Raw genomic sequence first — 16,888 nt, forward strand, 5'->3', positions numbered from 1 at the left:
CTTCACTGGGGAGGATTCAGCTAATCTTGATCAGAATGGTATAAGTTGAAATATTAGAGTTTTTTCCATGATAAATATGTTCTGTTTTTTCTATTCCTGAACCAGAGAAACATGAGACTTGCTTCAAGGTTTACACTATAGTCTCTTTTAAAAAAATTAAGACCTATTTTTTTTTAAGAGAAGTTTAAGGTTCATAGCAAAATTGAGGAAAAACACAGAGATCTTGTATATGCCCCCATTCCCCACAGCGGATACCAACAACCCCAACTAGAGGAGTGCATTTGTTATAACTGACCTACATGGACACCTCATAATCCCCCAAAGTCTGTAGTTGATGTTAGAGTTGACTCTTGCTCTTGCACATTCTGTGCGTTTAGACAAATGTGTAATGACATGTATCCATCAGTGTGGTATCATATTTCCACTGCCGGAAAAATCTTCCACGACCCACCTATTCATCCTTCCCCTCCCCGCCCTGCACCCCCCCACAACCCCTGGCAACCACTGATCTTTTCACTCTCTTCATAATTTGGCCTTTTCCAAAATGTCATATAATTGGAATCATATAGCATGTGGTTTTTCCAGACTGGCTTCTTTCACTTAGTAATATGCATTTAAAGTGCCCCCATGTCTTTTCACGGCTTGATAGTTCATTTCTTTTGTAAGTTCTGAATAATACTCTGTTGTCTGAATGTATCACAGTTTGGTAATCCATTCACCCACTACAGGCATCTCAGTTGCTTCCAAGTTTGGGCAATTATAAATTGCGCTGCAATAAACATCCATGTGTAGGTTTTTGTGTGGACATAAGTTTCCAATTGAGTTTTTAAAAACTATAAAATAGACACTGATTTCCATTTAAGTCTAGATGGTTGAACATATAGCTTATGTCCACTTTTTCCTAGGGTTTCTCTGAAATGATAGTAAAGCATTTTTTTAAAGGTGTCCAAGGAGAAGGAGAAGGAAACATGAAATTCTGATAGTTAGGGGATATTAACAAGATTTTAGAAGATGGAAAGCTGATGGACAATTGGAAAGTGGTCCAGATAGTGGGGAAAGATGAAGTTTAAATGCCTTTCCTTGGGAAGCCAACAGGAGGCAAACCCTGGAAAAAACTTGGGAATTGGAGTGACCAGGTAACCCTGAAAGCAGGATTTTGGGCCTAGGGTTAAAAATAGATGGTTTGCTGCAATTCCATATAAAGAGGATTTAGACCTACTGCAGCCTGTACAGATAGGCAAATATACCTCACCTGTTCAGAATATGGAAATTTATCTCTGCAGTATGAATTGTGCCTCAGTGAAGGCAGGCACAGCTGAGATCTGAGGTGAAATGTCTTACAAAAATCAGGAGGAAGATGAAAGTTTGCATACTGAATAACAAGACTCTGTATCTGTCTCCTTTGTCTACTCAGCTTCTAGAATACTGGTTGCCAGATGTGTAATCTTCTTTAGGAAAAATATTGGAGGACTCCTATATAGAGAAGCTCATGGAAGCAAGAAAAAAGGTATATTGTTGCTATCCAGAACCCACAACTGAAGGGGGGAGTTTTTGTGTGAACTCAGTTGGTAAGCCCCATACCCACAGTGCCTTACTCTTGGATACAAGTGCACCACTGGTGACCCTTAGCTGTTTAAGGAAAGAGTCTAAAAGAGTCTAAAACAGAGTGAAAAAGAGGAAATTAACAGAAAAACAAGGGCAAAGAGAAAACTAAAAATAGTAACAGCCTTCTGAAAGTATTATTAGCTGCTATTATTTTTAGTAACAGCTGGATCATGCTTTGGGAAAAAAAAGACTAATTTTTATAATATTTCACCAGATACACTATTGCAATATTGTTTTCTGAACTGAGAATGCTACCTGCATCTTCCCTCCACAGCTTACCACGTCATTGCCTGATTAAACTTCTAGGAATGTTACCCTGGTTATTTATAAGAAAAAAAACACGAATTTTTAAATTAAAATCTGAGTTCTCTGAGAGCAAGATCTGTGTATTATTTTTCCACTTCCCTGGTATCCAGCAAAAGACCTAGCACATAATCATAACTTAGAAATATTGAATACAAATGTAATGGAATTAACTTGAAATGTGAAACTTTTTTGTCTTATCCTATTCTGCCTTTCTAGTAACCACATGCGAAGTAACCGCTTGAGCTAAAGCTGACCCTATTCTGCCTTTCTAATATGTTGTTCTCTAATTACTTTTATATGACCCCTTTCTCATTCCAGTGTTTTTAATTTATATTCTAGACCTCAAATCTATCTATTCATCCTTTTTTTTTTCCTATTCATCTATTTATCTATCTATGAAGTACTTTTAAGGTGATAAATCTTAAACTGTATTCTCTCAGTTACAAGTAATGAAAACCCCAATTCAAACTGGTTTAAATATTAATTAAAAGGAACTCAGTGGCTCCAAATTTTGGAAAGTCGGTCTACATAGAGAGTAGGCTTCAGGTGTGGTTTGATCAGATCTCTGACTCTGTTTCTCTACAATGAATGAGCAAAGGGATAGGCACTCAATATCCAAAGTGTCAGCAAATGACCATAGCCTCTTCTTTTTACACAATAAGATCTACTCACCACCGTCCTCACCACAGCATAATGGTGTCTTTACCATTACCATATTTCCATAGGCTGACATAAAAATGTTGTTTAAGTTGTGACACAATTTTTCAGTGCTAGCTAATCGGTGCCATTTTACTCTTTGTACTAGGGAAAACCCCCACACAAATACTATTAATGTTATTTAAGACATGTTTACCGGCTGATTTTAAAATAATTTAAATCAGCATGCTTTAGGTTAGCCTTTTTAACTCAAAGAAATCATTTTCTTTTTCACCACTAGAGGGCAGAGCTTAGAAAAATAGCCCCCACTGTATTTCTTTACATTTCTGTTGCTATTGTTATTGCTGTTGTTTTTACTTCTCCAAACTTGTGATAGGGTATGCTTACAACAATGAAATATTCTGTATTTTAAATATTCTGTCCTATTAAAAACTATGTACTCATATCCTTATTTTGGAAAATGTCACTCTACATATTCTAGAAGTGAAATTACCCTACCTTCTGCCTCTGCTAGCTTAAGTCACTTAGAAAATATGAATAATTTAAAAACAAAATATCTAGATGTTTGAAGCCACGTGGAAGATATCAATAATGTTAGATGCTTTCCTTGAAGGAAGATAATATTCCACAATCTAGAATGACAAACATATGGTATTCAAAGGGAGGGAATCAGTAACCTAGGCTGATGATCCCTACAGGATCCAAAGAGAGAGAAAGACATTTCAATTAGGTAAGATTTCATCAGACTCTAAGAATGTTACATATCACTCATCTCTTAATCTCTTTATTTATCTGTAAAATATCTTGAGTCATGGTGATCTCTGCCTTGGTCTTCTTTATATTGAAGTGCTTATTTCCTTTATTCTCTTTACAAGTTGCATTTCTTTTCTGTCCTAATTTCTCCCAATATTCCTTTATACAATCAACTTTTACTTTAAGAAAATATTTTTGAGAGTTTAAAGAGAGTTAAAAGCCCTTCTATAATTTATCACATTACTCTAGATCTAGAGTATGGGATTCAAAATTAGAAATACTTTTGAGGCATTAGACTAACAGTACTTGGTCTCCAATTACTTTAAGCTTGGATTTCCCTAAGACATAATGATGTGTAGTGAATAAGAATTGTTTTCTCTGAGTACAGAAAGAAAGGACTGGAAAAGATGTATAAATCTTTCTAATGGTAGATTATACAGGGTAAAATGTACACAAAAAGAAGAACACATTGCATCAATGATTATACACATACATTTTTGGTAGTTAAAATCTATATTTAAGATTACAAGTTGTTTTATTTAAAACTTACAGCTTCTAGTTTTTTAATCAAACAGATCATAGGGAAATCAAAAGATGTTTTATACTAGGCCACTAAATATAGCAGTGCAACATATTGGGTTATGCACACAGATGTGGATAAGACAAACTAAATTATATCTTCTATCTCTGGCACTCAAGAAATTGTATAATCATAATTTCTTGGAAATATCTTTGAGGCTAACACTGCAAAGTAAAGTCAAATAAAGCTGAACAAAACACTGTCCACTTAAGAAGCCTTGATAAGAAACAAGTCACAGATGAATCCTAGAGCTTATTTGTATAGCCTCAACCTGAAAGATGTGTGTAATTATTAGAATGAATGTTGATTTAGGAATTCAAGTCAAATAATAAGTGATACTGTAAAAAAAAAAAAAAGAAAAAACCTTTTCAAAGCACCTTTTTTCTTCATATATACTCCCTATGTCTATTATAAAAACCATAATACTTCATTGGGTTACATATTGCAGAAAAGGGCCTAGCCCACCAGACATGCAAATTATCTGTTAAATGAGTATTTGTAAAAAAATAAATAGAAAATGTTGTATTTAAAATAGCCTCAGAATTAGACACCTTGAAGAATTTTTTGAAATAAAATTGTCTTGAAAGTGCTCTAGCAAAATTTATGAATAGCATTAAATATGATGCCTCTAAAATATATTTTTTTGGTAATGGAGAAGGAAACTTATCAAACTTATATTACTATTCCAAAATATTTATAAGATTATCACAATTAATTCTAGGGATTAGAATTTTAACTCATTTACCCCCTGTGTGATTACCATACCATATATAAATCTTAATAGAGTTAAATTTCCTTATAATAACTCTTTGGTTAACTGATTCTTACATAATCAACTTATTTCTTTTTTTTTTTTTTAATTTTTTTTTTTTAACGTTTATTTATTTTTGAGACAGAGAGAGACAGAGCATGAACGGGGGAGGGGCAGAGAAAGAGGGAGGCACAGAATCGGAAGCAGGCTCCAGGCTCTGAGCCATCAGCCCAGAGCCCGACGCGGGGCTCGAACTCGCAGACCGCGAGATCGTGACCTGAGCTGAAGTCGGACACTTAACCGACTGAGCCACCCAGGCGCCCCCATAATCAACTTATTTCTAAAGACATGTATACTTGCTCAGGCAATTGTAAGTATATTGGGCACAAACGTGACTTCATATTTTTAGTTGTAGATATTAATTTAACAAGTACTGAAAAGAGAGGGAGAGAGAGAGAATTGAGAGAAAGAGAGATTGAGAGAAAGAAAGGAAATAGTAGTTTTAATGACATAATTAAGGACAATTGCTTCTAAAATAATTGTATATCCCTCCACCAGAGGGCAACATTTGCAAGTCATTTAAAGGATCTCTCAAATGTATTTCCTCACAAGGATATAAACAAATGCAAACCTATCACATTGTTATTGGGTAATATCTTCTATAAATTTTAAAGAATACTACAAAGACAATTATTTAAACAATTGCATATAAAACTCAATAACCAGTCATAGTAAAATAAGCAATAAATTTATTCTTCTTTCAATATGTAAGAAGATACAACTTTCAGAAAGAAGTAGGGTTTTCTATAGTATAGGCATTTTTCTCTTTTCATTATTAACCATTTAGCTCAAATACAATAGAACAATCTTATGGTGGAATAAACAAGGGAATTGTGGCTTTACATCAATGAATAAATTAACAAAAAAAGTCATAAAATTTTACAAGTAGAAGGTATAATAGAAACCACTTACTATAAACCTTCATTTACACAATTAAGGAACCGAAATTTATTGAATTAAATGATTGATTAAAAATTATAAGGATGAGGGGCACCTGGCTGGCTCAGTCGGTTAAGTGTTTGACTTCAGCTCAGGTCATGATCTCGTGGTTTGTGAGTTGGAGCCCCACGTCGGGCTCTGTGCTCAGAGCCTGGAGCCTGCTTTAGATTGTGTGTGTGTGCGCGTGTGTGTGTGTGTGTGTGTGTCTGCCCCTCCCCTGCTTGTGCATTCGCGCTCTCTCTCTCTCTCTCTCTCTTTCTCTCTCTCAAAAATAAACATTAAAAAAAAAGTTACAAGGATGATAATCCACAGAATCAAGACCCAAACCCAGGTCAGCACATTTCACCTTTCATATCCTACACTGTCAATAGTCAAAGTGTGATTTATGAGCAAGTAGTCTTGAAAACTTGTTAAAACTGCTGAATCTTGGGCTCCACTTTAGACCTATTGAATCAGAATCTGTGTTTTCTTAAATTGCGAGAAACTACACTAACTCATGCTCCTTCTTCATCACTGTTTGCATGTCTTCAGGCAATTCATTAAATCTAATTTTTCTTCTCAATAAATGGGAATAAAATTAGTCTGAAGAATACAAGGAATAAATGAGATCATGTAAATCAAAGTCATTCATAATTTGTAATATGCTACACACATTAAATAAATTCAAAGAAATCTTTTATTTTTAATAATTTTTCATAGCTTATATATTTTGAGGGGGAGGTAGGATCAGAAAGAAGGAGAGAGAGAGAGAATCCCAAGCAAGCTGTGCACTGTCAGCACAGAACACAATGTGGGGCTCAAACTCAGGAACTGTGAGATCATGACCTGAGCCAAAAACCAAGAGTTGGATGCTTAACCGACTGAGCCACCCAGGCACCCCGAAAGCTTTTATTTTTAAGAGTGCTTGGGTAGAGGGGACAATTCCTCTATAAGAAGACTTGTCTAATAATTCCATTTAAAGCACTGTTAAAATTGGCTGGAAGAAGATGGAAGAGGTAAGGAAGGTAAGGGAGTAAGGAGGTAAGGGAGGTGTCCACAAAAAGGAAGTCTTTTCCATATGACTAAATTAATACCATATGTGTAACTACTACTATTTTTGCATAAAGAGAAATCTGGTGATATTAAGGTCACAAAAGTACATGTTCAGTGTTTGAATTTGGGGATCACACATGAAGAGAATCTATTAGATATGTAAATAGTGCCTGAATATTTGTCTCTTATATTGGGAGATATTAATTCAAGAAAAGCCTACATGGCATTCTTTGGTCTCAGGTGGCCTAGTAACAATTCTTGTAATTTTCCACATACAATATTTTTCCCTTGTTTATGACTTTGCTCAAGATGTCCCCTCTGGCTGGGATGCTCTCCAAGTATCACCACCCCTCCTCACCCAATTCCACTAGGCTACCATCACCTTCTTGGAGCTAAGTTTCTCTTAAAGTATTAAGACAGAAAAGGAAACATCATTTCCTAGTTTCTCTTCCATATACTTTCACTCCCAGGCTCGGTCATCTTCTTGTCCAATTTCATCCATAATTATTTGTAATTGTATTTATGTGTCTATTTCCCATAGCTTGTGAGATCTTTCTGGGAATATTCTCAGAATCTAGTACAATTCTTGGCACTAAATGAGTATTTTTAGAATGAATAAATCAATATTAGCAATAATTCTGATTCAAGTACTTGCCCTGTTATCAAGAGAATGGAGGAACCAGATGACATTAATTTCAATAAGGTGAATGTAATTACTTTACTCTAGAAACAATGTTTTCATGTTGGATTTATATTGCTTGGTGCCCCACAGATAATCTATAGTGCAGAGTTAGCAATTAAGTTTATTGGTGGTTTAGATCTCTAGTTATTTGAGGTGAAATGTAAGCAGGAGTGCTGAGGAGAATCAGTTTTATATCACCTTCCTAGCTTCACAGATATTTATTTAACTTCTATTTTTTGCATCACTTCTCAGAATTTCAAAATCATGGATATCCCTAAATGAATTTGGTCTATTGAACTTGTTCACTAAAGATTTGAAAAACATACATATTTTGAAAAACACCCTAGATGAGTAAGGTCCTAATTAACTTGAATCTTTTATTTGGAAGGAGGTAGATTAGTGGGTTTTTTTCCCCTTCTTATACTTGATCATCTTTGGGGATAGATACTATCTTGAGCATTCTGGAGTTTAAGAAAAATCTGGTCCACTGTTTTATAGGGATATATATTTTAATACATGTTTGTAAAAATGAGAGAAAGATGCCTCTAATATTCTTTTCATCATTATAATTCATAATGAAATATAATATGACAACTATCAAATTTAATAATGACAGATGGTTTTAGCTACTTTTGATAATCTTTTTTTTTTTTGGCTATCCATTCAGTGTATACACATCCATAGTATAATTTGTCCTATTCAGGGAACATTCTTACATGATTCTCTATTTAGATCCATACTTTTGAGATTTGGTCCCAAAATCCCTAAGAAAAATCTACTCCCCCTGTTGGCCTAAATAAAATCCAAGGATTTTGACCTTGGCAATGTGACTCAAGGGCAATCAGTTTTGTAATCACTTGGCTGAATTGCATCTAAGAGGTTTGTGATTCATGTTAAATGCATTAATAATTAACATTAAGCTAGCATAGCTTTTTGGCTTTGCTTAATGAAATAGATTCATTGATGCTGTACCTATGTATGTGAAAACAAATGTCTTACATGAATGTCTCTCTATAATTCTGTTTTAGGGGAAGATGGTACAAGGAAAAAAATCACATTTTAAAGAAATGTAAGCAATTTCAAATAAATCATGAAAATATTAATGATAATTTGTTGACAAGCACAAGATACAGCCACAAATTTTGTCAGTATATTGATATTTCCATCGTGTGCTGCAAATTAGTTAAGCAAAGAATCAAAAAAATTCCAAGGAATTTATATTAAACTGCCTATATTTTATTTAACCAAGGGCAATGAGGTTGCAGCTTGTCTTTTCTTTCTTTCTCTCCCCTCCTCCTTCCCTTTCTGCTTTCCTCCTCTCTTTTTCTTTCCTTTCTTTTCTTTCTGTTTTTCTTTCTCTTTTCCTTCCTTCCTTCCTTCCTTCCTTCCTTCTTTCCTTCCTTCTTCCCTTCTTATCAGGAATTAAAACAAAACACAACACATGAACAATGTAATTATGCATTCTGTGTGCATATGTTTTATATCCAAGAGAGCCCAAATGCCCCAGAATTCCACAAACATAAATGAAACATGTACTCTTCCTTCCCTGCAACATTGTCAGAGCTGGCGGTAGTGTGCTGGGCAAAACGTAGGAAACTAGAAGTAACTTATCAATTTTTAATTAAGTCTTCCTCCCTTGAAGAGTCAAATGCACCATTCTCCCTGCAAACTCTGGAGATGATGACATATTTCCACTTGGTTCCCATAGCATCCATTCCTGAAGATCCCCAGAATGGTCTTTGGTCAGGGCGACCACCCAGCTTCCCAAAAAGTTGGCAACCTGGCCAGCCAAAAGCAGCTTTCCCTTTTCCGGAAACTTACTCTGTCCGTGGTGCTGAACAATTCTGCCGAGACGCGCCCTGAGGAGCGCTGTCAGCCGCGCTGAAAAAATCTTCCCTGACGCTGCCCAAATCAGAACTGTGTATCTGTTATTTACTCACGTCCTCAAAGAGCAGCAAGCTTTCTCCATCTTAATTCGACACTACCGCAGAGCAGAGTTGCGCCGGCGTGATAGGAGGAGATCATAGGCAAGGAGGAAAAACTAACATCAGCATTGCTCACCTGAGACCTCAGATGCTCCCATGAGTTTGGAAGTGCTCTGCTCCTTACAGCAAAGACACCATTAAAAAAAATACTATTCTTCTGACTTTGCTTTTACACAAGGTTCTGTGGTATTTCCGCCTTTCGTTTAAAAGCCAGAAGATTTGGCAGCAATAAGGTTTTCAAAATCGGGAATTTGCATTGTTTTTCAGTGGACTGACTTCCAGGACAAGGACTCATCTGCACCCGCCCAAATACCATGGCACTGCGTGCGCCCTTTGCCACCGGATCCTCCCCTTCCAATGAGACTTTCTGATTGTGTCTACCAACTCTCCTATTAGGAAACCCGTGGGTTGCATGCAGCTATTCTGTTGTATTCTCTTTCTCACTCCCTCCCCTCTCTCACTCACACTCTTGCTGGAGGCACACCAATACCGTTCTGCTGAGAAGAAAAAGCCCACAACTACCTTAAGCGATTAAGACAATATGCGCAACTCTCGCCTTTCATAGCGATCACTATACAAATCTGGCAAGAGCCAACACCAGTCTTTGCAAGAATGGAGTCGGTAAAACAAAGGATTTTGACCCCAGGAAAAGAGGGGCTAAAGAATTTTGCTGGAAAATCCCTTGGCCAGATCTACAGGTAAGAGAAACCCATATTTGCCTGGGCAAACCCATATTTGCCTGGGGCTCAGCATGAAAAAATCTGCAGGGCTATTTCCGTAAACCCTGCTTGCTTTGAGAGGTTGTAATATGATCGGAAAGTCTTTTTTTTGTTGGTTGCTGCTATTGCTCAAGCAGGGCTGCTCTGGAAACCTGCTTATTAATTCAGGAATGTTGCACTAAATGAACCTGTGTGCTGTGTGTGTGTGTGTGTGTGTGTGTGTGTGTGGTTTTTGTTTTGGTACCTGCAGATTCTCATCCTTTCCTACCCGGGATTTACCCTCTTTACAATTGAGAAATGACCAGCACCTGTTCAAAGAATCTTTCTTTCGGTGCTCATAGTGACAACAAATTCCTTTAATGCAGACACATGAATTTAGAAAATACAACCCTCAAAGAAATCAACCAAGAAATTCCAAAGAGTAATGGCAGAAAGAAATTTAGACCTCAGCTTTAAAACAACTCAAGTAGATAATCTCCCAGTGGAATCTTCCTTCTGTGCTGAAGGAGGAAGAATCAAAATATATCAATAATTAATAGCTGAAGCATTTCCTCTATCCAAATCCAAAACAATATATATGTGCTTTAATTATTTGACTTTTCTGAGAAGTCTATGTCTTGCATGGCAAATGTCAGTGTTTATAAGAAAAAGCATAATGACTTTGAAAGTACTGGCAATAATTTAATTTTTTATCGTCCCTGTAGTCAATGTACTAATTATGCTGAAAATTTTACAACTTTAAATTATTTTAAGAATATCATATGAGTACACTTTCCTTAATAATATGAGCAAAATCAATAAGAGAGGGCAGAAACAGCAGGATAAACGATTCCAAGAGAGCGCTAATTTTCACATTTGGGAAAATGAAGCCCTTAGAAGTGTAGAGAAAATGTACACAAAATGACCAATGCACTTCCTGATTTTCGAAATCTCTTTGGATCTGGTGGGCTTCATGTAGGCACCCCATCATGCACCTATGCGGCAATAGATACCGCAAGGGCCCTGCAGTCCTGCAGCTGCCCTGGAAAAAAGCTCTTCTTTCCCAGCTCAATTGCCATCAGGTGGGGAGTTCAGGTGCATAGTCCAACTTTGCATATAACAGCCTAGGAAGCCAATGTAAAAAAAAAAAAAAATTGAAAAGAAAAGAAAGAAAGAAAGAAAGAAATCACATTAGTTGAATTTTTTCTCCCAGAATAAATTGCCATGTGTTCTGACTTTGGGATTGAACTTTAAAAATACGAATTAACATAGCTGCAAAAACCTTTATGACTTATTCCCCAGGTGGTATTTTGTAAAATTTGGAAGTCTGACATTTTTTTTTTTTCTGGTAGCCTCAAATTGTTTGGCAGTCAGCTCCTAACCTGTGCATTCTTGGAATTGATCTTAAAATTTCATTTGCTTTACTCCCATGTATGAAAATAATTGTGCGTGAATATATCACTTAAAAGGGCACACAGAAAAATGAACTATACAGTGGATTGAAAAACATCTGCAAACTGTAAACGGAGAGGTTCTTTGTTTAAATATCGAAGTATCCATCCCAAGAGTCCACAGTAATTGTACTGTTCACATTCATTCTCTCTCTCTCTTTTTAATAGACATTTCACAGATATATCGTGGACTAGCATAACAGCCTCAGCTTTTAGCAAAACCATTCCATCACTCCCCATTCCCCTTCTCCCTTCCTCCTCCCCTCAAGGACGAAAACCTTAAAGGAACTGAATTTTAAGGGTGAAATCTTGTGAAATACTGTGCAGATTAAAAAACACAAAACAAAGCAAAAATTTGAGATCTACTGTGGTGTGGGACATCTTACCAGAGTTGATTTGGGGCACGTCCGTGTATCTGGAAGTCGCATTTTACGTCTTTGGAAATGTGCCCAAGCCATTTTTCGGTGTTTGTAACGGAGATAGTAATGACGCAAGATTGTGAATAATTAATTATTCATGTTCTGGCAGTAGGAAGCTTAGGTGTCGGCCATATGCTGCGGAGGCCTTTGTTTCAAACTCGAGTAACAAGGAGAAGAAAGTAAGATGTGTAACGGGAGAGTAAACGGTGAACAGGCACCCTGGGACTGGAGGAATGGGCAATAGAATGCGTGCGTGACACTCTCAGAGAGCGCTCACAAGACCTTCTCGGCGTGGGCGCCGGTCAGGAGCGGCCTTAGTCCCTGGGGGTCCCCGCGCTCAGCTAGGAGGCAGGATCGCGTGTCTTTAACCCAGAAGGTTCAACTTAGCTGTGAAGGAAGGGGTAGCGCGGGTGCAGGTCTGAGCTGGGCTGGCCTGCAGAGCACCGGCCCTCAAGAAGCTAGTGGCTGGATAAAACCGACCATCGCCGGGGGTAAAGCACTGCAGGTGGGAGAAGTCTACACGGTTGCTGACGAGGCGCCGCTCCAGTAACCCACTCCCTCCCAAACCACAGACCCTCGGAGAAAGTTAGGCCCCAATTGCCTGTGTCTGTTAATCCAACCCGCTGCGGGGTGGATCCCGAGGGAATGCGGGCTGGGTGCCACGGGCCAGACGGCATTAAAGTTGAAGAGATGCTGCGGCAGGGAGGGGGGCTAGCAGGAGGCTGGAGAGCCGGGGAGGTCCCGAAGCCTGGTGGCGCCCTAGCACCCTAACTCCTGAAGGAGTCGAGCGAGGCAGCGCCCCTCCCCGCCCCCAGCCCTGACGGGTCCTGGGAACTGGGATGGGTCGGCGTCGGGGGTGCCTAACCCGCCGCGTCCTTGCCTTTCCCCCGCTCTGCCACGCAGGGTGCTGGAGAAGAAGCAAGACACTGGGGAGACCATCGAGCTGACGGAGGATGGGAAGCCCCTGGAGGTGCCCGAGAAAAAGGCTCCACTGTGCGATTGCACCTGCTTCGGCCTGCCGCGCCGCTACATCATCGCCATCATGAGCGGCCTGGGCTTCTGCATCTCCTTCGGCATCCGCTGCAACCTGGGCGTGGCCATCGTGGACATGGTCAACAACAGCACCATCCACCGAGGGGGCAAGGTCATCAAGGAGGTGGGCAGCCGCTGGCCGTGTGGGTTCGCAAAGCCGCCTCACCTATTTGAGCTCCATTCCCCCCCATGAAAGAGGAAGGCCTGAATGCTCGCCAGCCCCCTGCTAGCGGTGCGCTTCTAGAATAGGAATAGACCGCGATAGCCCTTAAGGCCTCCCTTTTCGCTTCCGCTCTCTGGGCCTTCCTTTTCTCACCTGCACTAGCTTCTTGTCAAGAGTGACTCCATACCAGAAGTTGGTGCTTACTAATGTACGCTAAATTTAAATCGAAATATTTTTCTTTCACTCGGAGGAAGGAGTAAGGCAGCATATCAGTGATAATGTCTCCCTGATTTCCTCCAATTCCTGCCAAACAGTCTTAATAATAAAAATGAAACAAAACCGAAATCAGATCAACTGTGAGCATATGGGCAGTTTCCACCCAAGGGCCTTTAGGAGTTGTCCACTTAACTGGTGGAGAGAAAAGCCAAGCTCAGCAGTGCCTTGAAGTCACCGGTCATCCAGTCCGGTAATCTCCTGAAGGGTGTGTTGGGGTGATGGGTAGGGAGAGGAAGGTCAATGTCAAAGTCACTGAAACCTGTGGGTCTAGACGTCCAGTTCAGGGATCTGAGCGACAATTAACAAGGCAGAGCCGGGGTAGTGGGGAGAGAAATTCGGGAACTCACTGTGGATGCGAAGCTGTGAGTGCCGCTGGTCCCCGGGTATTCCCAGAGACCCCGCAAAGCAGATTTAGTTTCAAAATACTACTCAAAGAGACGAAAAGGAGCCTCTATTCCTCAGGAGGTATAAGCCCTCCTCCGCCTTTCGGATGCAGATACTTAAAGGTTCACCCAGGCTGGCGAGGGCGGAGTTAGGCCTTGACCTTCACACACACCCCTCTCCAGCTTTTCTGACCACCCCTGAGGAAATCCTCCTCTCCACTGACCGCCCCCACCCATTCCCCAGGCTACTCCAAATCTTGCCCGCTTCCGCCCATCCCCATTTTGCCTGGAGGATCCTTTCCTCTAGCTCCTCCGACCTCCTCACCTTCCATCCCAAATTCCCCACCTTCTTTCCTCAGAATTTCCCTGGTTGGATTTCATTCTGGAAGAGACCCCACTACTGCTTTAGTACTGGCTGGCATCGGTTAAACGGACCCCGGTCAGGGGTCTCTGTCCCCAGCCAGCAAATGGAATCTCTTCCTGAGGAGTTCTGATTTTCAAAACTGGAGCCCGGAGGACTCCTCATTCATCGAGGTGATCAGATCTGGCTGACAGTAGTTGGGGAGCAAAGCCAGGGCGTCCAGCTTCGCCATTAACTGCAATACATTTCAAACGAACAGTTTTTCAGTTAAAAGAAGCATTTCTTCTCCATAAGAAGGTATAGATTCAATTTTGTTAGAAAACGAAAATTCAGCCATCTCCAACCCCAGAATGCAGGGAGCACCCGGGGGATTGAGGGCTCCTGAGCGTGAGTCTGCAGTCCAAACACTGACTCTCCTCTTTCCCTCCACCCCGTTTCCCCTGTACCCCCCATAGAAGGCCAAATTCAACTGGGACCCAGAAACCGTGGGGATGATCCACGGTTCCTTCTTTTGGGGCTACATCATCACCCAGATTCCGGGCGGCTACATCGCGTCTCGGCTGGCAGCCAACAGGTAACGCGTCCCCAGGGCGGGGGGTAATGGGGCTTGTACCCTCACAAGGGGCATCAGAGGCTGGGGGCAGGGACCACAGCCCCGCGGGGACTGGAACTCTTGGGCGAGGTCTTCTGGTCCGCCGGCACCCCATCTCTCCGGGCTGGAACTGTTCGTGCCTCGTTCCAGAATTAGGCACCCAAGAGGATTTGGGATCGCCAGGCAGGGCCCTAGTCGCCGCTTTCTCTCTGCCTTGGCTGAGCCAGCTTTTCGCCAAATGGTCTACGTGCCTTAAGGCCTGTAAGAGCTGAGGCCAGGCGGGGTGTGGCCGGGCCGGGACTGAGCGGCTGGGTGCACAAAGGCGAGTGTGTTGGGGGGCGTCACGTGCTGCGCTCTCGTCAGGGCGTCCCTCGGGTGCCCCGGCTCCCTGTGGTGCTGACCTCCCGGCAGGGCGAATCGAACGCCGGGCCACCGAGCCCGCCCAGATGGTGCTCTGGGTCTGAAGGATTTGTTTCTATGGAGGCAGGCGGGATTTCAGGCGCCGGGGGTGCGATTCCACCTGTTAATGAGCTCCAGCGAACAGGGGCGGGGGTGGGGAGGGCGCTCAGCTGAGTCCCGCGGCCTCCAGCAATGCAGCGGTGGCTGCAGTCGAGCTCCTAGCACCAGCTCTGGGAATGCCGTCGGGGTCAGCTGCAGAGACACCCCAAAATATGGGGCATAAGGACTGATAAGGTTTGGGATACCAAGGAGCACAGCCTGGCCACTGGAGGGTGAAAGGCAGGTTTATTTGTTTCCTTGTGTATATTAAGATGAATAAAACCAAGTGCTCCCTAAGTCTGAATTGGAAAACTGACAACGCAAGCACTCACGTTTTCAGGTATTGCTTCGTCGAGACTCCAAGTAAAGACTTCCGGTCTTTCTTCAGACCTTGTATCTATGACTTCACCTTTCTCCCTCCCCTCCAAACTCAGATTTTCTGAGGAAGAAATCTTGAACGGGGCACCTCTCCAGTCTTGATCTCTTCTTTGCTTTTGTAAACTGGTCCCTCCTCATTTCTCAGTAAAACCTCCCACGCCTCTTCTAGTGGCTTTTGTCACCTCCAATTCCATTCACCAGCTGTGACTTCCTGCCCAAGACTTTTCAGTCTGCTCCAGAGCCTAGGGAAGAATTCTTGGAAATTTATTTTAGGTTTAACAATCCTTGGACCAGAATTTTTGAACATTTTTTCAAACTGTCAAAAGAAGAGGGCAAAAGATTAGGAATAGTACCTTTTGAATATCATCTTTACCTTGACACCACGATGGTTAGTACTCAGACCCAACAGGAGACAAACCAGTCTTTTAAAAAAGGGATCAGTGTAAAATTAAAATCATTAACTATTTACAAAACCCAATTCTATAGATGAGATAAATCGAATTGAAGAAAATATGTCATTAAATAGTACTGGTAATGTAGTAATGAGCATGTTACATTTTTGGCTTTCGTATCCCTAATGTATAATGTCTTGAATCTTTTTTCCCCTAAAATTTTTTTTAAAACAATATAAACTTCCCAGAAAGATAATCCAAACATACATATATAAGTATTTTCACTTGAGGGGAAAAACAACCGAAAATTCACACACACACACACACACACACACACACACAAATGATACAGCAAACTCAATGTAATGTGAAGTGAAACTATATTATGACTGTGCCTTTAAGTTTTTTTTAGAGTCAAAACCTTCAGCTTGCCAATTGTTAAAATGCTAACATTTTCCTGCCAGGAAAAAACACCAGGGATGCCCCAGCTTTCCCTCTTTGTAACACTGGGAGGTCAGTAAACAGGTTTTTCTGGTTAACAAAAAAAAAAAAAAACAAAACAAAACAAAAAACAAAAAAAACAAAAAAACAAGCTCATTGCTATCATTTGTGTTATGTTTATTAAAGACTAATGCTAACGCAGGTTCTAATTGACTTGGTAGATTTTCCTTAAAGGAAACAATAGTGAACTTTAGAAGTCCTATTTGGATCTGAAATGGATATTCAAGGAAGAGAAACTTAATATTTTCAATGTCTTATGTCCTCCAAGACTGAGAAAATGAAGTTAAAATTTATTGTAAAATACTACAAACATATGGAAAATATAGAGTAACTTCCTTATCAGATCTTAGGATTTTGACATATTTGCTTCATTTAAAAAATATAACAAAACATT

At 40.4% G+C, this 16,888-nt stretch overlaps 1 protein-coding gene across 1 annotated transcript in view; it reads left to right on the forward strand.

The window, feature by feature from the left end:
* The first annotated feature begins 9,922 nt into the window (after window positions 1-9,922).
* SLC17A6 (solute carrier family 17 member 6) overlaps window positions 9,923-16,888 on the forward strand; it is a 40,475-nt gene continuing 33,509 nt past the window's right edge. Inside the window, exons 1-4 of the mRNA XM_042904950.1 lie at window positions 9,923-10,048; window positions 12,822-13,084; window positions 13,510-13,511; window positions 14,589-14,707. Of these exons, the coding sequence (XP_042760884.1) occupies window positions 9,963-10,048; window positions 12,822-13,084; window positions 13,510-13,511; window positions 14,589-14,707 (470 nt within the window). The 5' untranslated portion in view covers window positions 9,923-9,962. The remainder of the gene's footprint in view (window positions 10,049-12,821; window positions 13,085-13,509; window positions 13,512-14,588; window positions 14,708-16,888) is intronic.

The sequence above is a fragment of the Panthera leo genome, chromosome D1, assembly GCF_018350215.1.
Source record: "Panthera leo isolate Ple1 chromosome D1, P.leo_Ple1_pat1.1, whole genome shotgun sequence".
Classification (NCBI taxonomy): domain Eukaryota; kingdom Metazoa; phylum Chordata; class Mammalia; order Carnivora; family Felidae; genus Panthera; species Panthera leo.